The sequence below is a fragment of the Diplotaxodon limnothrissa genome, linkage group LG7 (assembly GCF_057381915.1).
Source record: "Diplotaxodon limnothrissa isolate DT_005_m linkage group LG7, D_limnothrissa_male_GT1.1, whole genome shotgun sequence".
Lineage (NCBI taxonomy): Eukaryota > Metazoa > Chordata > Actinopteri > Cichliformes > Cichlidae > Diplotaxodon > Diplotaxodon limnothrissa.
The window spans coordinates 29,229,538-29,250,789 of record NC_140602.1 but is presented as its reverse complement, the minus strand read 5'-3'; the positions used below and the strand labels follow the sequence as shown (position 1 = coordinate 29,250,789).

The 21,252-nt window shown below is 45.0% G+C and overlaps 1 protein-coding gene across 1 annotated transcript; it reads right to left on the bottom strand.

The window, feature by feature from the left end:
- Positions 1 to 11,139: 11,139 nt before the first annotated feature.
- Positions 11,140 to 15,309, bottom strand: npy8ar (neuropeptide Y receptor Y8a). Its single transcript, XM_085357860.1, has 4 exons — positions 15,001 to 15,309; positions 13,324 to 13,565; positions 11,789 to 11,935; positions 11,140 to 11,590 (listed from the first exon to the last, which is right to left on the bottom strand). Exons 1-4 carry the CDS (start codon positions 15,307 to 15,309, stop codon positions 11,140 to 11,142), a joined length of 1,149 nt encoding a protein of 382 aa, XP_085213986.1.
- Positions 15,310 to 21,252: the final 5,943 nt, after the last annotated feature.

Below are 21,252 nucleotides of genomic sequence, written 5' to 3'. Positions count from 1 at the left end.
GTAAACTGCGTAATCGTGCACTTAAGTGGGCGGAGGCGTATCTATCAAAGAATCCTTTGTTAACCTGTTCTTATGAGGTGTTTTTGGGGGAATTCCAGAAAACGTTTGCGCACCCCATTTCTGAGGGTAGTTCTGCGCAGAGGCTGCTGGATCTTCGCCAGGGCCGTCAGAGGGTTGCTGATTTTTTGATTGATTTTCGTACTGCCGCCGCCGAAACCGGTTGGCCTGACGACGCTCTGCGTGGGGTGTTTTTCCGGGCATTGAACGAGGGTATGAAAGACCAGCTTGCCTCCCGTGATGAGCCAAAATCTTTTGAGGAACTGGCGTCCCTCTCCCTTCGCATTGACAACAGGTTGCGTGACAGGGAGAGGGACAGGAACTACAAATCCCAGCGCCGTTTACCGCGCTCGTTTCCGGGTACGTCACCGTCGCCGCCTCCGACTGTGGACTCGCATGAGTTTGTCGCCTCGGCTTACGTCACTAATCCCGAGCCGGAGCCTATGCAGATTGGCCGGTCACGGTTGACACCGGAGGAGAGGGAGCGGCGGCGTCGGGCTCATGCCTGTTTTTACTGTGGCTCGCTGGAACACTTGATTGCTGCATGCCCGAAGGAGGGAAAAGGTGTCGCCCGCCGGTAGAATCGGGGATACGGGTGGGCGGTTCGAATTCTGGTCAGAAACCCCGTTTACAACTCCCTGTCACCTTGGAGATGCTACAGATTACTCATTCATGCACAGCCTTATTAGATTCTGGTTCTGAACAGAATTTAATCAGTCTCGATCTCGCTGAACGATTAGGCGTTCCGCTCGTGCGCCTTGAGCCGCCCATTCCAGTTAGAGCGATTAATAACCAGGTTTTCACTAAAATTTCTTTTCACACTGGTCCAGTGTCACTGTGCACTTCGGGGAATCATAGGGAGAAACTCACCTTTTTTGTCCTCGATTCACCTGATACTCCGCTCACTTTGGGTTATCCCTGGCTGTGCTTACACAATCCGCACTTGGATTGGGAGGGGCAAAGGGTTGTCAGCTGGAGCCCTTTTTGCCACTCCAATTGTCTGACTTCCGCCCGTTTTCCCGGCCCGGGGGAGGCTACGGGGACTGACGAATATGTCCCCGATCTCTCAGGGGTGCCGCCTGAGTATCATGATTTACGGGAAGTATTCAGTAAGATCAAAGCGCAGTCCCTACCGCCCCATCGCCCTTATGACTGTGCGATTGATTTGCTCCCCGGAGCGTCCCTGCCCAAGAGCCGGTTATATAGTATCTCTAGGCCTGAACGTGCTGCGATGGAGGAGTATATTAGGGATTCACTAGCGGCTGGGTTAATCCGTCCGTCTTCATCCCCCGTGGCGGCTGGGTTTTTTTTTGTAGACAAGAAGGATGGGTCTCTTCGGCCGTGTATTGATTTCAGGGGCTTGAATGACGTCACTATTAAAAATAAGTATCCCTTGCCACTCATTAGCTCCGCTGTTGAATCGCTACAGGGTGCCACGGTGTTCACTAAGTTAGATCTTCGCAATGCTTATCATTTGGTGCGAATCCGTCAGGGAGACGAGTGGAAGACCGCGTTTAACACCCCCCTGGGTCATTTCGAGTATCTCGTTATGCCTTTCGGTTTGACGAACGCTCCAGCGGTGTTTCAGGCCCTAATAAATGATGTCCTACGGGATTTCCTCGACCGTTTTGTGTTCGTCTATTTAGATGACATTCTTATTTTTTCTAAAACTTTGGCTGAGCATCATTCACATGTCCGAGCTGTCCTTCAACGCCTCTTGGAAAACAGACTGTATGCCAAGGCTGAGAAATGTGAGTTTCATTTGACATCGGTCTCTTTCCTGGGATACATTTTGGCAGGGGGGCAGGTGAAGACGGATCCGGCTAAGGTGAAGGCGGTCACAGACTGGCCTGTGCCTTCTACTCGCAAGCAACTCCAGGGGTTTTTGGGATTTGCAAATTTCTATCGTCGGTTCATAAGGAACTACAGTCTGGTGGCGGCTCCGCTTACACGCCTTACCTCTACGAAGCTTCCGTTCGGCTGGTCCGCCGAAGCAGACAGCGCGTTCACGAAGCTGAAACATCTGTTTTCTACTGCGCCCATCCTCGCTCAACCCGATCCGTCTAAGGCTTTTATTGTGGAGGTGGATGCTTCTGATGTGGGGGTGGGGGCTGTGCTTTCACAACGTGCCGGCCCCTCCTCTAAGCTACGGCCGTGCGCCTTTTTCTCTCGGCGGCTTTCACCAGCGGAACGGAACTATGATGTGGGGGACCGGGAACTGCTTGCCGTTAAGTTGGCGTTGGAGGAGTGGCGTCATCATCTGGAAGGCGCGGCGCTACCGTTCCTGGTGTGGACGGATCATAAGAACTTGACGTACCTACGCGGTGCGAAGAGGTTGAATGCACGTCAAGCTCGTTGGTCGCTGTTTTTCGCACGTTTTAACTTTTCCATTTCCTATCGCCCGGGTTCCAGAAACACCAAACCGGATGCCCTCTCTCGGCAGTTTGACTCTGACACGGGTCCGGCGGAGTTTTCCACCATTCTTCCGGCCGGCTGTACGGTGGGAGCTATTACCTGGGAGGTGGAGGACGCCATCAACCGGGGCCTCCGGACGGAACCGGATCCGGGCACGGGACCGACTAACCGGCGTTTTGTTCCCGCGGCTGCTCGCTCCAAGGTACTGGAATGGGTGCACGCTTCGAGGTTTGCGTGTCACCCGGGCAGGGGCAGGACGACTTCTATGGTTAAGAGACATTTTTGGTGGGCCACTCTGGACAAAGATGTTCGGGAATATGTGGCTGCGTGCCCTGTGTGTGCCAGGTGTAAGTCGCGTACTCACCGTCCTGCTGGGCTGTTGCAGCCGTTATCTACGCCTCATCGCCCTTGGTCCCACATCGCCCTGGATTTTGTTACGGGACTCCCGGTTTCGGCTGGGAAGACCACTATTCTCTCGGTCGTGGATCGGTTTTCTAAGGCTGCTCATTTCGTCGCTTTGGAGAAGTTGCCTACTGCGGCTGAGACGTCTACGTTGTTGTTGGACCATGTTTTTCGGCTTCATGGCATTCCTGTGGAAATAGTTTCGGACAGGGGTCCGCAGTTCTCGTCCCAAGTTTGGGGTTCTTTTTGCGCTGCTTTGGGGGCCAGGCCTTGTCTGAGCTCTGGTTACCATCCTCAGACGAACGGCCAGACGGAACGTTTAAATCAGGAGCTTGAGGCCGCGCTCCGCTGTGTGACCTGTCATAACCCTGCGACTTGGGCCTCGTATCTGCCGTGGGTGGAATATGCCCACAACTCCTTGGTTTCGTCTGCTACTGGGTTGTCACCGTTCGAGGCCTCTTTGGGTTATCAGCCGCCCCTGTTTCCGGAGGAGGAGGCTGATCTTGCTGTCCCCTCGGTCCAGCATCATCTACAGCGCTGCCGTCGGGTCTGGTCTCGTACGCGGGAGGCGCTGTTGCGAGCTGTGGCTCGCCAACGTAGCTGTGCCGACCGTCGCCGGTCTCCTGCGCCTGTTTACTCACCTGGACAGAAGGTGTGGCTCGCCGCGAAAGACATCCCTCTCAGGGCTTCCTCCCGCAAGTTGTCTCCTCGTTACATCGGCCCCTATTCTGTGGACAGGGTCCTCAGCCCTACGGCTGTCAAGCTCCGTTTGCCTGCTGCCTTGAGGGTTCACCCGGTCTTTCACGTTTCTCAGGTGAAGCCGGTGGTGTCTAGTCGTCTGTGCCCGCCTCCGGTGCCCCCGCCTCCCGCCCGGCTCATTGACGGGCACCCTGCGTTTTCTGTCCGGCGCATTCTGGATGTGCGGCGGCGGGGTAGGGGGCTGCAGTTTTTGGTGGACTGGGAGGGTTATGGGCCGGAGGAGCGTTCTTGGGTTCCTCGTTCTTTGATGCTTGACTCTGTGATGGTTTCTGATTTTCTTAGGTCACGTCGTGGGGCGGGTGCTGGTCGGCCGCCGGGTGGCGTCCCTTGAGGGGGGGTACTGTCATGGTCCGGGTGTGTGCCAGTGTGTCTCCCTCCGAGCCGGCGTCTCCACCCCTGGGAGGGGCCTCAGTGTTTTTGCTGATCGCTTACATCTGTGGGTAATTAGCCGGGGACTCATAAGGCCAGCGTTCTCAATCTCTCTTCGCCAGATTCTCTGCTAAACATCAGTCAGTGCAGGCCACCACCATAAATTCCCTACGTGTTTTTTTGAATCACCTTGCCTCACTGTATGTTTGTTTTTTGTGCGCCTCCTTTTTCAGCTACACCTAACTGTCAACCCCTGGCGAAGAGCTTCTACTTGGATGCTGGACCTTCTGGCAGTCCCTCAGGCTATTACCAAAATTACCTACCTGCCTCTCTGCCTCCACGCCAGGAGTTTTTGGATTTACACACCCGGACTACTCACCCCTCTATGTCATCTCCGACCTCCGTTGGCAAGTACGCAGTACGAAGGAGGATTCTGAGCCAAACAACATATTCATATGCCTCCTTATCTATGTTTGAACATCTGCATTCTGTTACAGTGACCCCGACCTTTTTCCTGGACCCTTTGTGACTTGCTTTCCAGTCCAATCCCCGGAATAGCTGTCCTCTCTGACCCGGACCAGATCGTTATTTAGTTTAACGTCTACGCTCACCTTTTTGTTTATGAATATTTTGTGTAAACATTAAACATTATTCTTAAAATATATTTACGAGCTGTTCGGCGTCTTGCGTTTGAGTCCTGTCACTCGTCTGAAACGGTCTCGGCCGTAACATATTTATTGTTTTTATGTTCAGTCTCAACTGTTACGAAGTTGATGTGCAGTTAATAAGTGCAATAAATATTTATACTGGAAATATACATGTTCTCACTTTCATTAGAATTTTGTTTATCAAAAGGTCTGACATGGTAAATGCAAATAACAGCATTCTCATCACTTATTTCTTCAATACAATATGCATGTCCTTCATTCATCCCTTTGTGGAACTTCAACGCACTTCTGCTCTCCCCCATATTCCATCTTCACAAGCATATCCTGTGTGGAGATCGAATAAAAATTAGTTGACATTAATTAATGGCACAAATAATCCAGTAAACAATTGCAGCACAGTAAAAAAAAAAAAAAAAGGAATCCTCTTTGAGCCATTACTTGTGTAAAGTATTTTCCCAAAAGACAAGGACACAGGCAACAGGTAATACTGAACTAAATGTAAAACCTCAACCTTTTTCATTTTTACCTAAACCGTGTGCACAAAACTCTGGAGGGATCTAAATGCTAACGTAGAATCCAGTCAGGACGTCTGCTACTGCTGTTTGCTCGTTTGTTTTTTTTTATGGGCGATCGTTTTCAGGCTTCAAGTAGCACCATTATACCAACATTTCACATTCTAGACATTGTTTTAGGTGTATTTGACCAAAAGTTTGACTGAAAATTCACATGCAAGCTTTTTTTTCAAGGCTGTGGTATTTGCCCGCAAACAATACCTTTCAGCTAGCTAAAACAGAATATTATGCTATCACCGAGCAACATGGCTAATGCCTTTCACACAGCTTTGTCTCAACTCCAAAGAGCCACAGAAGTAAAAGCTCATAATAACAATTGAAACAATCATTGAAAAAATGACTTACCAAGCATGGCAAACAACTCAAATATGTAGAGCAAAATGTTCTGAAACGGCTTCACTTCAGCTTCGATTGGAGCCGTGCTGGGGGCGGAGTCTGTGAATTTACTCTATTGGTGTCATAGCCCCTGTGGGAGTTCAGAGTTAAGAGGTCAAGAGTTAATGTTTCCATTGTAACACCTCCAGATTTGACAGAGAAACACTCATTTTTAACACTCGATTTTAACTACTATCATTTTACACCTCAGAGTTACATTAAAAGAATGTGACTCTGCTTAGAGTAAAATTAACTCTACTTTTGCAAGAAGACTATTAACACCAAAACATTTAACACTTTTGAATTTGCTGTGTACTGGAATTTATACTGTATACTGGAATTATTATACTGGAATTTATACTGTATACAATAAATATTTATACTGGAAAAGAAAATCGTGAGAGAATCGTGATCTCAATTCTAAGCCAAAAAATCGTGATTCTCATTTTATGCAAAATCGTGCAGCCCTACTATATGATACATCTATATATACACTGTCAAAGATACTTGAGTGTCTTTGAGTGAAGATTTAAGGTGACAGGAAATATAAATAAATGCAACTTGAATCTTTACTGAAGCTCAGTATTTGACACAGAGTTCAAACTCATTGCTGTAATAACTAATAATGATTAATATAATAACTATAATATTGACCATATTATAGTTACATTACCAAAGTGAGATGAATTTAGTCTCATGAACAACATTAGCTAATTGTTATTTACTAGCTAATCTTAAAATGACTGTTCAGCACAGAAATGAAGCCCAACAATTATGTTTACAGTCCTGTGGTCTCAGCCTCAGATACTTATCAAATCACACAAAGCGCTTGTAGAAACAAATGAACAAAATATATTCTCCTTCATTTCTGTCATACAAAGCTGTATGAAATGTTTCCAGCAGTTAGTATCATGGTTGCTAGGCAACCTGGGCAGCGCGACGGAGGCTAGACCGTCCCATTTCACAAGCCTACAAGCCTCGCACTTCCGGCCTTAGCGTTCTTTGAGTTCGCGGCCCTTGGGGACCGTTAAGGCTGCTTACTTTAAGGCTGCAGAACCTGAATTGGGATACAGCCGCTCTCTTCGCTCCGGTGCTGCTGTAATACCAACATGTGTGTGTATGTGTCTGTCTGTGTTTGTGAAAGTGTTTGTGTGTGTGCGCGCTCCCTTTCTTGTGGTGTTTGGGGTCTTCCTGCTGTCTGTGCTGTTCACTTAAAAAAAGGTTTAAGATGCAAATGTTAAAGAGTTCTGCACAGCTTCCAGGACATCACTGTTGTTACTGACACCGGTGGTCACTATGTGAACTTCAGGTGAGCTCACCTGTGCAGGTTTCCTTCAGTGTCTGATGGCAGCAGCCTGACTGCACAGCAGTGAGCTGTGTGGGGATAAACGAGAGAGCTCTCTAGCCTCCAATGCCACCTCCTCGGCCTCCTGAAGGGGCCCGCTCAGCAGGAGACCTGGCTCATTTCTTCTCTCTGAGATCCACCGAGCAGAGGTGTGAGCATTCTGAGGGAGCTGTGCGCTTTGATTTCACTGCAGGTTACAAGTTCAACTTAGATCAAAACATAAGAATGGTCACCAGTGTGGCCACAGTCTGGAACTTTACAGCTAATGACTTCATTATTTATCAGTCATCAGATTACACAGATATTTTTCTAACACTGTCTCTGGGGAAAAAAGTCAAGTTTTGAATTTATTTGTCTTGTGCACAGACTGCAGCTCAGCTTAAAAAAATAAGACATGAACATAAATATGACTTGTAATTAGAAAAATTCGCACAACTGGCAATGCCCCTAACAATAAACACATTAAACAAGTGAGTTATAAAAAGCTTCCAACCATACAGCTGTTATGAAGGAGGAAATTATCTATAACGTTTGTGTATCAGACTGTAAACCCTGCTGCCTCTGCTGGACAGCAGAAGAACTGCAGTGTTCTTCAGCCATAGAGACTGATGCCTGAGCAGTTAAAAGAGCAAATACTAATAACTCTAACCTGTAAAAAGCCTCTTCAATCAATCATTACCCCATCCAGTTCTGCCAGCCATCCACTCTCATTCCCTCTGGACCAATCCATCTGGGTGCAGATTGTGTTGTTACTGTTAGGTTAGTGTTAGTGTTGCTAGCGAGCAGCTCGCTTCCTCTTCCAAAATCCATTCTGTAAAAATCTGAAAACATCCACCTGGATTGTTATGTTGAGGAAAACCGCAGTTTTGAGAAATTCAGCATTTTCTTGAACTAATCCTGGAACAGGAAGAAGGTATGTGAGCTAGAATGAAACCTTTCCTGTTTTTAATTTGGGCAGTCAAGACCTTCAAGACTCTTCTCATGCTCTTCTGGTAGTAATATTGGGATTTATATGAAGCCCTTTAAGAAGAAGAAGCATATTGACAGCCATTCAGAGGTGCAGAAGGTCTTGAAGGGAGATTGGCAAAAAGTGTTCTATGTTTTCTATGGGCAGGATCCCACAAAAGTTTCTTGCCTGAGAAGGAAAGAACAACAAAGACACTTTTCAACTTTAAACTTAGTGTTTTTAATGAAAACATTCTGCACTACATTACCCAACAGCCCCACACAGACTACACCTTTCTCACTTAAATGGCATGAAGAAGCTGACAGAGGAAACTCATCCCCAGTTATATGAGAAAGAAGAGTTTGGTCCCACGTTTGGTCATTTGAACCAAAAACGAAATGAGTTTAAAACAGAAATGACTCCACAGAGAGAACAAACATGCACAGCCAGATAGGTTTTATTTTTTAAGAAGGAGATTAGAAACTGGGTCTTTTAACATTTGTTATCATTCGAATGTATGGAAAATTTATAGCTTCTAAAATTGCTCAAATGTTGATCAAATTGAAAACCCGTACTGGAAAGAATCCCAAAAACTGCATTATTTTCCATCTGCAAAAGACAGGAGGAGATTTTAGAGATATAAGAAATAAAAATTATGCTTTAACAAAAAGGAAGAAAGACAGGGATGGATAACTGTAAGTGTAATAGTAACTGTAACTATAACAGTACATCTGACATGAACAGTAGAATAGTGTAAGAGTGTGTGAAGCTGCTACAAACTGAGTGTGAAACATTTCTTTTCATTCAGCACAGAATAAGGCTAAACAACATCTTTAAAAATGTTATTTAAGATGCAGTCACTGAAATTAGGACAAAATCGGCTCAAGTATATAAACGCTAACATTAGCACAGAGTCACTCACTCAGTGGATTTTATTAACAACTTCTGCAATTGTTAACCATATGACCATATAACCTGCAACCATATTGTTTTCCACTGCATGTAAGTTACTAATCTTCTCCTGTGAGCTGGAAAGCTGCAGTGTGAGTATTGTTATGAACAGTAATCGCAATAAAGAAAAGTGTACACAGAAAAGCGCTGAGATGTGGTCGGGTCTGTTGCACATCGTTTACACTAACCTAACCCAACTCAACCAAACTCACTTCAACCCAACTCATCAATTCAACCTCGCCCAACCACACCCCACCTCACTGAACTCATCAACTGAACTCAACTGAACCTAACCTAACGTAACTCAACTAAACCCCAAACCATTAATACAAGGCATGTCTATACTAAGAGATTAAAATGACTTCTGTGTTGAAAGGGTCCTCTTATCCTAATTCTGAGTTATGTATTATTAATCTTGAGCCAGAGTAGCTCAAATGAACCACTATTAATTAAACATTAGGCCTTCACTTCATTCCCTGTAATGTAAACCAACATTCATTTAATTTCTGCCCCCCCTTTAGCAGAAGTGGGTGAAATGAGATGACTATTCAAGGACATCATCTCTGTCTGTGGCATCAAATACAGTTCTAAGAATAGAGAAAAAAGATTAAATTAATTTAGAGCTGTGCACAGCCTCAGTGATTATTTCTACATACTCTGAGCACAATATTTGAAATTTTGGTGATGTTTAAAATGAAAAGGATATATGTGACAGACAATAAGAGAGAACGGGACAGATCTACTTTAACTGCTTTAAAACAGCCTGCAACACTGGCATGCTGTGACAGAGCTCTGGTTTTATTTCTATGCTGTTCAAGATAGAAAAAGTCACATACCACATACCTATTTTGTTGCTATGATGCCAGGTCTCTCTTGGAAATGAGATTTTTAATCTCAATGAGATTTTTTACCTGGATAAATAAAGGATTAATAAAAATGCTGACACTTTACCTGGGACCTACTACTAACTTTTACAGCTTTTACTCAGCTACTTAAAATGGTCTCAAATGTTAACCCAATTGCTAGGTGATTTTATACAACTGTCAGTCACAGTTGTCATTTCATCTCATCAAATCAACACCTGTGTGCAACACTAAATAATTTGTGTCTGAAAGTAAACTGAAGAACTGCAAAAGAATTTTGGCAGTAAATGTTGGCAGAGATAGCCAGAGATCTCACATTGGCTTCGGTAATAGAACCATTTTTTAAACTTGATTTTGTTAGTTTCCTTCAGTTTTTAGTACATTTTTCAGCAGCAGTAACAGTCTGTGCTCCTGCTGAGCTCTTTGCACAAAAAAAACTTCAAAGCAGTGTAACCTGGTTCCACCAACATCCCCTGCTTCATTGCAGAGTGGGAGGGGCCACTGGTTCTGTCTGTAGAAAAATGTGAAGAAAATATGGCGCTGCAGCTGCTGACACTCTGTTAGGTGAGCTGATTTCACTTCTTTCAACACCAAAGTCTTTGGTTGGACGATCTTTTGAACAGCTGGTCGGTCTATTGGTCAGTCCATCTGTTGGTTAGACCGTCTGTGGGTCAGCTTTTTGGTCTGTTGTTTGGTCTGTTGGGTGGATGGTCTGTCGGTCAGCTGGTCAGTGTGTTGGTCTGTTGGGTGGACAGTCTGTAGGTCAGCTTGTCGGTCTGTCGGGTGGACGGTCTGTGGATCAGCTGCTCCGTCCATTGGTTGGTCTGTTGGTTGTATGGTCTTTTGGTCAGCTGGTTTGTTAGTCTGTTGGTTGTATGGTCTTTTGGTTAGCTGCTTGTTCTGTCAGTCAGTCTGTTGGTGGACAGACTGTCCAACCAACAGACTGACCAACAGAACCCACCACTGTGTCTATGACACTAGAATGTCGTTAGAATGTTGCCATTTTGACATGCTGTAGAATGGCTGGTTGCAGCACTCAAACAACATTCGAGAAAAGCTAAAACTAATAGCCCTAGTTATAGTAACTAAGGGGCGTGTCTTACTGAAAAGTCCCTGCTACCAGCTCTCCTGCCTCCTCTCTCTTCTGTCACTCAGTAGAGTTACTCTAAACAAGGATTCCTGCTCGTGTTCGGGACTCAAAGCAGCATCGTTCAGCCTCTTCATTCATTCCTGTCACCAAACATTTGGTGACAGGTCAAATCAGCTGTTTATCTCTGGCAGTGAAGTGATGGAACCCAAGCCAAGATGAAGCAGCATTTGATTACACAGCCATCCCAGCCAGCTGTTAGCACACTGCCTCCAGCTGTGAACCGCTGATGAACCACCTGTCAGAAGACAGTTCTCATAATCCTTGATTTTAGGTGGCAGCTGGTAATGTCTTGGCAAGTATTGCTGAACCAATCTCAGGTCTTGGTGAGGGGATGCACATCGAGCCCATCCTGTTGAGTGACGTTGCTTTGGTCATGCCCTCACTGCCCACGGTGGATAGGGGGAAGCTCTCGTAGCTCTCTGTAGCCCGGTTGCCGCACTGGCAGCGTTGCAGTGTCAACTTCAGCTCCCTCTGGAAGTTGCTGTTGAGGAAGCCGTAAACGATGGGGTTAATGCAGGTAGAGGCCATCGCCATCAGGTGACAGGCAGAGAAGACTGTGTCGTGCTGACAGTCTGGGAGGGCCTGGTGGTGCCAATCAAACAGAGTGTTGAAGACATTCAGTGGCAGCCAGCACAGAGCAAAGGCTATGACGATGGCTAGCAGCATTACGTTTATCCTCTGGGCTCCTCGAGTCCTCCTGCTGCGCTCCAGCATGTCCCTGCACAACACAGCATGACATCCATCATCAGACAATCCACCAGGAAATGTCACAGCAAACCTCAAGAAGCATTAACTCACAGCGTAACCACACACAGTGTCCACACAGAGCTCTAATCTGACACGATAACACGAACAGTTAAAGATGATGTGGATGAACCGAGTTATCACAGAGTGAGTGAACGGAAAGCTGTGTGACCTGCGACGTCTCAGGCGTAGAAAGATCCGGAGGTAGCAGAGGAGCACCAGCAGAAGGGGCAGGCAGTACTGGAAGATAAGCAGCGAGGTCGTGTAGGCTAGGCGATGCTTGTCTGACGGCCACAGCTCCATACAGATCAAATGATCCCTTAAACAAGACAGACATGGATAATGAAAACGGAAACACTTATTTAACTTTTAGAAGCACTGATTTAGGAAGTTGAAGATTTCATGTAACTTCTGCACTAAGCAATATCCCAAAACATCTGTGCCTCGATGTAATATCCCACTGAGCACAACTTTACTGAGGCTGGTGTCCAACCTCTGGTGACAGTTCTGAACATTACTTCACTCCTGACCCAGAAGTTTACCCAATTTCGCTGTGCAAGAAACTGCACAATGACAATAAAAAGCTCTAAGTCTAAGTCTATGTCTGACCCATTTGATGGCATTTTCACCTGCTTGGCATCCAGCGCTAATCTCAGAGGTATAAATATGTAACAGAATTTTCACTTAGAGATCAGAAACTAACAGATGAAACTGCCCAGAGGTTCATGAGAGGAAGGCTCTGAAAAAGAGGCTTTTTCAGTTTGTTGACTGAACCTCGTATGAACCGCTTGCTTCTCTGGAACATACATGTTTGGGAACGTACTGAGGATGTACAGGGGTTTACTGGTACTACATTAGTGGCTTTTTTTGAATTTTTACCTGCTTGCACACCAGAATCAATAAAACCAGGTCCCTTCATATCTAAATCATACTCTCTCTGACCTTAGAGCAAAGCTGTCTTTGTCTCAGTCCTGTTATCAGAGTCTGAAATCGGCAGGTCCACTCACCTTCTTGCATTAACGTTTTCAGGTTTTAGATGTGCTGATAAGCAGATACAGTGCTGTTCCCTGACTGTCTGAGCCAACAGAAATGCATCTTCAGTTTTCTTGTTAAATGAAGTAAATACAAACTCTTCAGTATCCAGATATGAACCCTGAAGTCTCAGACAGCGTCAGGCTCTGTGGATGAAACACTCTCTGCGTCTCTATCACCAGGCACCAGAGCGGAATTTAAAGAAACTCCAACAAATGCTGACATTCTTCTTCCACAAAATCAGAACTGTAAATAAACACCTCCTTCAGTGACTCTGATGGCCCTGAACCGGTTCTAAAGACTTCAGTTGGTACAGGAACCTCCGAGGATAAAAGGTCTTTCTTAAAGTGTTCATTAAGTATTTCTGACAGGCTAATGTCCAGACGGTCGGATTGAGACACATTCAGGTTCATTTATTGTGCTGCAGCAGACTTTATTCCCCTGATGAGTTCTGCTGCTGAACATCTTAGGGCTACGCTGCTTTTAGCTAAATGCAAAACAAGCCCAAGGCGTTTTGGGCTGTGTGACAAATACCGAACATTTCCAAAGAATAAAAATAAACTCTGGGCTTTGAGAAAATCAGTTATGTGTCCTCATAGCTCAGCTCAGCTTCAGTTTAAAATGAAACAGCATCTCTGGACTGAAGCTAAGAAACACCTGTATCCCAGATCTCACCTGAAGGGGTTGGCAGGGAGGCTGATGTTCTGGAATGGGTCATTGGTGAGGATGTTGAAGGAGAGGAAAGGCAGTGAAATGAAGCAGGCAACCAGCCATGTCAGCCCCACAGCCAGATAGGAGTGTCCCGCGGCGGGGGACCAGCCAGTGGGATGGAGGATCAGCTGATGGCGCTCCAAAGCGATCAACACCAGGGAGAAGACCGACACTGTCACCGACATGCACTGAACAAAGGGCGTCACCTGGACGGGCACGAAACACAGCAGAGGACAAACTGAAGGTGTGGTTATCGAGCTCGCGGTACACTGTGAGAGCGCGGCCCCATGGTCATGACCAGCTCCACCTTCACGCTGTGACATCACACTTTTATCCATTCATCCAAATGTATCCCCTGTTACATCAGCTGACAGCTTCATGATGACCTTATAGTGAGCAAAAGAAGGCAAGTTTTTTTTTCTCTTTTAAAATGTGAATGAACACACCTACAGGTGAGCAGGGCAGGCGGTACCTGGTCTGCAGGTAAAGTGCTGCTCGGCCTGCTGGGCACATGAAACACTGCCATGGATGGCTCTCACTTCCGTGTCAGCATTGTTCTTCATCTCTGCTCCATCAGATCTGGTGCTACTGAACTTCTAGATCTGTAACGTCAGCAGCTCTGAGTTGCTGCTGTTTGCTGTCTAATTTCAGATTTTTATTAAATGAGGTGACACAAACTTGTAATTAAAACCGATCTGTTATCTGTGAAGCCAGAGGCTGCTCAGGCTTTCAGGTGGTCGGTCACTCAGACTGAGAAGCATTACGTTCCTGTGTGGAGCAGACCACCACTTATCCCTCTGCTCCCATAGACATGCTTCCAGAGGAAGCACAAACACAGGCTTGTATCATCCTCTGGTCTCACCTGCGTACCTGACTCATCTGCATCACTAAGCAGTGGAAAGCTAACGGTCTTCATTTATCAACACAACTTTGGAGGATAAAAGGAGTATGCAATCCATGTTCAGGGTGGGCAGAGTCAGCACCTGGATTGCCCCCCCGGCTCGTTTTTAATTTTACATCTGTCTGACAATGCTGGATGACTCTTATTTTGAAAGTCACTGGAAAGTGCTGGCCAGTGAGCCTGGACCGTTCCTGTCTAAGGTGCCTCAGTGGTAGCTTATCAGGCCGGTGGCCCAGAGTGAGGTTCTGCCAATGTGAAGGTTATGGTTTTATTTTTTATTTAACCAGGAAAAACACACTTGAGATTTAAAATCTCTTTTAAAAGCACGTCCTGTGTTCTGAACACTCATTAATTCAGTGTTCAGCAGTGCAGTCATAAGCTAGCAGCACTTACAGTAGTTAAAATAAAAGAAACAATCATAACTTAGAAACTCCATGTCAACAAAGAATGATTATCTTAGTAAAAGTAAGCATCTAGTGCCAGAAATGAAGCGGATAATATTCAGGTATTCAAGTCCTTTACAGCTGCCTGAAGAAGAGCAGCTCCTTCAGATACTCCTGCAGCTGACTCCAGGAGGAAGGAGCTGCAGGCTCGGTGTGAAACTGTGCTCAGGCTGACAACACAGCCCTGCAGACAGCTTCTCACTGTCGTCTCTTTATTGTTTTTGAAGGAAAAGGTGATGATTGCACACTGGTGAGTGCTGTTGTCCCAGCAGCGGTGAGCGTGCACGGCACACTGACCTTGCACAGGGCCTCCCCCAGCACCCAACGATCCATCAGCGTGTAGATGACGGTGACGGGCAGACAAACGATGCACATAAGGATGTCGGAGCACGACAGGTTGGCAATCAGGATGTTGGTGACGTTGCGCAACTCCTGTTGCCGGGCAATGATGAACACCAGACCTGCGTTGCCTAGCAACCCAATGGCAATGACAGCGCTGTATGCCACGATGAGGAATGTTGCCCCGCCTACTGAGGGAGGGCACTGAGAGGTGTCTGCCCAATCGGAGGCCTCCCAGACGTGGAGGACGCCGCTGTCGTTGGACATGGCAGGAAGGGAGAGGAGGAGGAAGTAGGGAGCGGGCAACCCAGCGGTGGCGACTCAACTTCCAACAATAAAGAGGATCAGAACACAATGAGGGGCGAGGAGGAAGAGGAGGAGGAGGAGGAGAACAGCACCCAGCTACGTGCTGTGAGGAGTTGGATGATGGAATCAAATATGGCGTCCTGTGTTTCTTTCCCCGGGGATCAGCTCTGCAGCAGCGTTTTCTGCAAAGAACACAAAACAGCAGCGAGTAATAAGATGGAGATGAGGAGCTCTCAGCGGACAGGCAGAGGAGGAGAAAGGTGAAGAGGAGGAGTGAATGAATACATCAGCACATGCTGCTATCTCATGCTGAGCTGCACTCCATCGTCCAGAGACACTCGTTAGCGTACACTGCCAGCGTGGGTGTAATGGCACATTATGCAGCCCAGCTCACTGGGACACACTCGGCAGAAAAACCACTCTCCAACTATCTGACTGTCGGCGTTTGCTAAAACGTTGCAGCGTGAGGGCTGCACTTCAAACAGGAAGCCTAAAAACACTCCTCACAGCCCGACAGTCGCTCCATGTGCACAAGTAGCAGAAAAAAAACAAATCCTAGCTCAGCTCTCCAACAGTCAGACCTTCCAAATCATCAGACTGTAGTTTGCTCTCACCATAACTCATGCAACGATTTAATTTAATTCAGTTTTATTTGTATGGCATTGAATCACAAGAAGAACCCTCCGGCAAAACCAGTCTCAGGGACGGGCAGCCATGTGCACTGACCGACCAATAACAGCATAACTAAGGAAAGGACTCAGGGTCACCTGATACAGCCCTAACTATATGCTTTAGTAAAAAAGAAACTTTAAAGCCTAATTTTAAAAGTAGAGATAGTGTCTGTCTCCTGAATCCAAACTAGAAGCTGGTTCTACAGTAGAGGGGATGGAAAGCTGAAGGCTCTGCCTCCCATTCTACTTTTAAATACTCTAGAAACAACAACTAACAGTCTGCGAGTGAAGTGCTCTAATGGGGTGATACAGTACTATAAGGTCTTTAAGATAAGATGGGGCCTAATTATTTATTGATTATTCTTGTATGAAAAGAGCAGGATTTTAAATTCAATTCTGGATTTAACAGGGAGCCAATGAAGGGAAGTCAGTATAGGAGAAATCTGCTCTCTCTTTCTAGTCCCTGTCAGTACTCTTGCTGCAGCATTTTGGATTAACTGAAGGATTTCCAGGGAGTTGTTTGGACATCCTGATAATAACGAATCATAGTAGTCTAGCCTAGAAGTACTAAATGCATGAACTACTTTTTCAGTGTCAATCTGAGACAGGATATTTCTAATTTCAGAGATACTGATCAGATGACAGAAAACAATGATGATCCGCTCTGTTCTGCAGCTCCACAAAGCCCCTCTCATTCCGGAGCAGCTCGAGAGCACCCCCTGTGGAGCAGGGAGTCTAGAAAGGTTCTGATGCTAACAACTATAAGCTGAGATCAGCTGCTGATACACTGTAGCCCTCTGTGGTTTTAAAGAATATCAGAGTTTGAACTGTCATGTATGATATATGTAATGTTCTTACACATGTGCACAAACTATACACACACCCACACTCAGTATCGTTTTAACGACCCGTGTTCTCACTTATCTGCGACGTGCTGACTTAACGGTTTAATTAAGATACAGCTTTTAGACCATCAGCTGCTGCAGGCAGCGCGCATCCTCTGATCACATGCACATCGACACCATCAGCTGTCTGCCTCGCCCACTCTTTCATTTCGCCCTCCACTGACAGCCTTCATCAGCCCTGAGGGACTGAACTGCCACCAAATGAGACACACTCACAGGTGTTTGTGCACAGCCACGCTCTGACTCACTCGCAGCAGCCACCCGCTTGTCATGGCAGCCATCACACAGCTCCATATCTGCTGCTCCCTCGCTCCTGCACAAGAACACTCAGAGATCCACACTGTTTTTAAAATATGCACACGTAAAGCTCCAACACAGGACAGCAGCTTGACAGATGTTGACGAGACAACACCAGTAACATCTGGAAACAATGTGTTTCCTCTGCTGTGCAGAAAAACATCACAAAACATGGCATGTTTACTACATCATCGCCTGACAACAAATCTTCTGTCTCCAGGCAGGTGTTCGGTCATTCTGTCTAATGGCCAGCAGGGGGCGACTCGTCTGGCTGCAAAATGTAGTTGGTCATATAGAAAAAGCCCAACAGAGACCCAAGAGCTGAAAACATCCAAAAGGTGCAACCCAGATCAATCAGTTCCTCTGACATCTGCTGGATGTCAGTTCGGCAAAGACAGTGCCCACAGGTCTCTGCGGATTTCATGCAGGAGGTTATCAGAAAACCCGACAAGGTTACTGTTAATGTTCCAACAATGAATTTTGCAATGTCTCAACTTGACTCCGCCCACTGTCTGCTCAGCTGGTATGCTACTACATGTGTCCAAAACCAGCTACAGCTGTGGTTTGACAGAAATAGAGAAAATCTTTATTTTATGTCATTTTTTTTACTTTTACTGAAGAAAATTGTGTTGTTTCATCTCCGTGTGATGTATCTGGGTGAACATTACAGCCATGTGCTGAGCCAATTATGCTAAGTTTAGCTAGTAAAATAGTTTGCTAGTGTAGCTCTTGAAATGTCTCATTTCATTTTGATGGTATAAATGTAAAATGATTTCCATTATTGATATTTTACTATATATACACACTTCATTTTTTGAAAAAAAAAATCCTCAGAGGTGAAATTTAACTCAGTTGTCTCAAATATTATATTTCAGTTAAAATTCAAGGTATATATATTTCTATTTCATATCATTTATAACTTGTGACTGTCTAACAGACAAATATTAATATACAGTGACCACTGGCTGAAATCTTTAGTTATATTAAAGGGCAATATCCCAAAAAAATCCCAAAAATTAACTACAAAGATTTGATCCGTGTACATTTCACATAAAATGGAAATCAGACTGATGCAGTAAATATTCTTTTATTGATGAGAAAACTGGGCAATATAATTTATTTAAGATGTTGAAGATATCAGAGCATTAAAGAGGCCGATATTTGGGTAAAAGAGTCTCAAGGAATAGAGATGACACAGAAACAACATCGTTATAAAATATTGTATTTTACATACATACTTTATGAATGTACAGCTTTTCACAGCTCTTTGAACCTCTTACTTGCATACTTTTCCCACTGAAACCAGTACAATCCCATTGTGATGAAAACAATATTTTGACTAAATACATTCTGGATAAATCAGATCATTATCAAAGTTGTCTATGGTTACTTTTATTTTCTCTTCTTTCCCTGTCAGATCCTGTCCTGCAGGATAAACATCAGTCAGTGGTTCCCTATATGCAGCTGTTATAGTTTGTGTTGCAAATACACGAAGCAAATATCTGAAAACTGTTTTAAATATTTTCAGCCATCCTTCATGTACAGAGAACAGCTGCCTGTTCTCCCCCTGTTCTCCTCTTCATCTCTCAGCTGCTGTTGGCTCCTTTTTCTCCTCCTCTTCCTCACACACTGCTGAACCTGTGCTGGTGTTTCATCAGGGATGAAGAGCCTCTGTCCCTTCTCAGTCTCTCCTTACTCTGGACGCTTGCAGAAGAAAATCAGCCATGGCAGTTAACAACAAAAGCAGGAGAAGTTTATCAAATATCTGTTAACTTGCAAGATGAAAACAAAGTTTTCTAATAGAATCACATGGACATATTTTATGTATTTAAATCACACAATCATTTAAAATCCTTCATGCACCAATGCATGAAGGAGTGTTTCCGCAGGTCCTTCCTCCCTGCAGCTGTCAGACTGTACAATCAAAACTGCTCCCAACAATCATAGATGTTTACATCTGCGCTGTAACTGCAATAATTTAATCAACCGATTCGCACCACAACCTGGGTTTGCTTCTTATCTGTAGTTAATTTTATTTAATTTAATAACTGTACACTACTCCGTTTATAGTAACCATTGTCCTTGATGTAAATATGTAAGAAAGAAAATTGTGTATGTTTCTGTTCTGTGTCCTGTTTGTTTGTATATGCGTCTTTCTGGCTGCTGTTACAATCAAATTTCCCTGTGTGGGACAATTAAAGAGAAATTTAAGAGGGAAAAAAAAGAGAAAGGAGAAACAGGACATATGATCCTGCAGAAATGTTGGGCTTTATAACAAAAGTGACATGCTCAAATTGTATGATATAAGCATGACAAACAGCACAGACACAGGAGGAGGACTTCTCCATTTATTGCCTGTCTTATTTATTAGTGGTTTATACAGGATGAGAGCTCATTTAACCATAAACTTCAGCACAGCATGGTTGAGTCTGCTTCCTTACCACAGCTCACGGGCCAGACTTTTGGTTGGTTTGTCCTAAAACAACCGAATGTTAGCTACATTGAATTTTTTAAGACTTTTCATTATGCTAAATTTGTTCCGCTGGATATTTTTAATGAGATAAAAAAAAAATTAAAAAAAAAAAAAACAGTACTTACTTTTAAAAGTTTATTTCTGGATTGCTTCACTTCAACCACCTGCCGTTTTTCTCAAAAGATTTTCTTCAACCCTTATTCGCAATGAATCCTGGGATATGGTGGGCCACGAACGATACACCCGGCCCATGCTTCAAATCTGGGGAAAAGGAGGACGCTTTCTGGGCCACATTTGGAGCAACCTTCGAATTTGGACAGCCTTTGTCACCATGTAATCGGCCTACAAATGTGACCTCCGAAGGATGTGGCCCCTGAATTTCGACACAGCCTAAGACTGGGGTGGCCAACTCCAGGCCTCGAGAGCCGGTGTCCTGCAGGTTTTAGATATCACCCTGGGTCAATACACCTGAATCAAATTAGTTCATTACCAGGCCTCTGGAGAACTTCAAGACATGTTGAGGAGGTAATTTAGCCATTTAAATCAGCTGTGTTGGATCAAGGACCCATCTAAAACCTGCAGGACACCAGCTCTTGAGGCCCGGAGTTGGCCACCCCGGGCCTAAGGCTTCAGGTCACAGAGTCCAGAATCCAGTGGCATTGTGGTGGCTGCATCCATGTTTCCCACACAGTCTGTCATGGATGTGAAAAAATGGCCACCTCTCTCTGAGCCTGGTTCTGTCTGACTTTTCTTCCTGTTAAAAGGGAGGGTTTTTTAGATGTGGGTGGGGAGAATCATGTGACTGCTGGAGTTTCTCTGTATTATTGTAGTATCTTTACCTCACAGTATTAATATTGTGATTTATATAAATATATATAAATGTAAATGAACTAAGTATAAATGAAACTGAATTGAAGTTAATTGCAGAACAGCTTGCTGGACTCTGTTTTCACAGTAAGAGTCCAGCAGTTTTTCAGTGCAAAAGCAGAGCTTAATGGCTCCAACTCTGAAAGGAAAAAGGGATTCAAAATAAAAGACTGCATCTTTCAGCTCTGGTTCAAATTTCCTACAGCAACTGAAATTAGATTTTTCAGGCTTTATGATAAATTTCTGCCTCATTTCTACCCATAAATGAAAGCGTGTTGATTTGAGTGCCAACTTAAAACAAGTCCTCCAACACACTCGTCAGATGGCTGAACAATGTCTGAACTTCCTTCCTCCCACATCTTCCCATCTGTGACTGACAGCTCACTTTCTGCAGCCGACAGGCTGACGTTCACCCACTGCTTTGAACTCCTCTATGAAACACTGTTAATGGGAACAGTGTGAGAGGCGGCTCTGTCGTATCCCACAGCACAGATTCAGAGCAGATTCTGCAGTAAAATTTCAACCTGATCACCATCTCCATCACACATGCCTTCATGTGACTATGAAGAGCTGGTCCATGGAGATAAAAGAAGCCTGGTGGCTCTGGTTCTTCTGTCCACACACAGGATCAAACATGTTGGGTAACTCAGTCCAGAAAAAGGCACAAGTGGGTTCATCTGGCTGCTGTTAG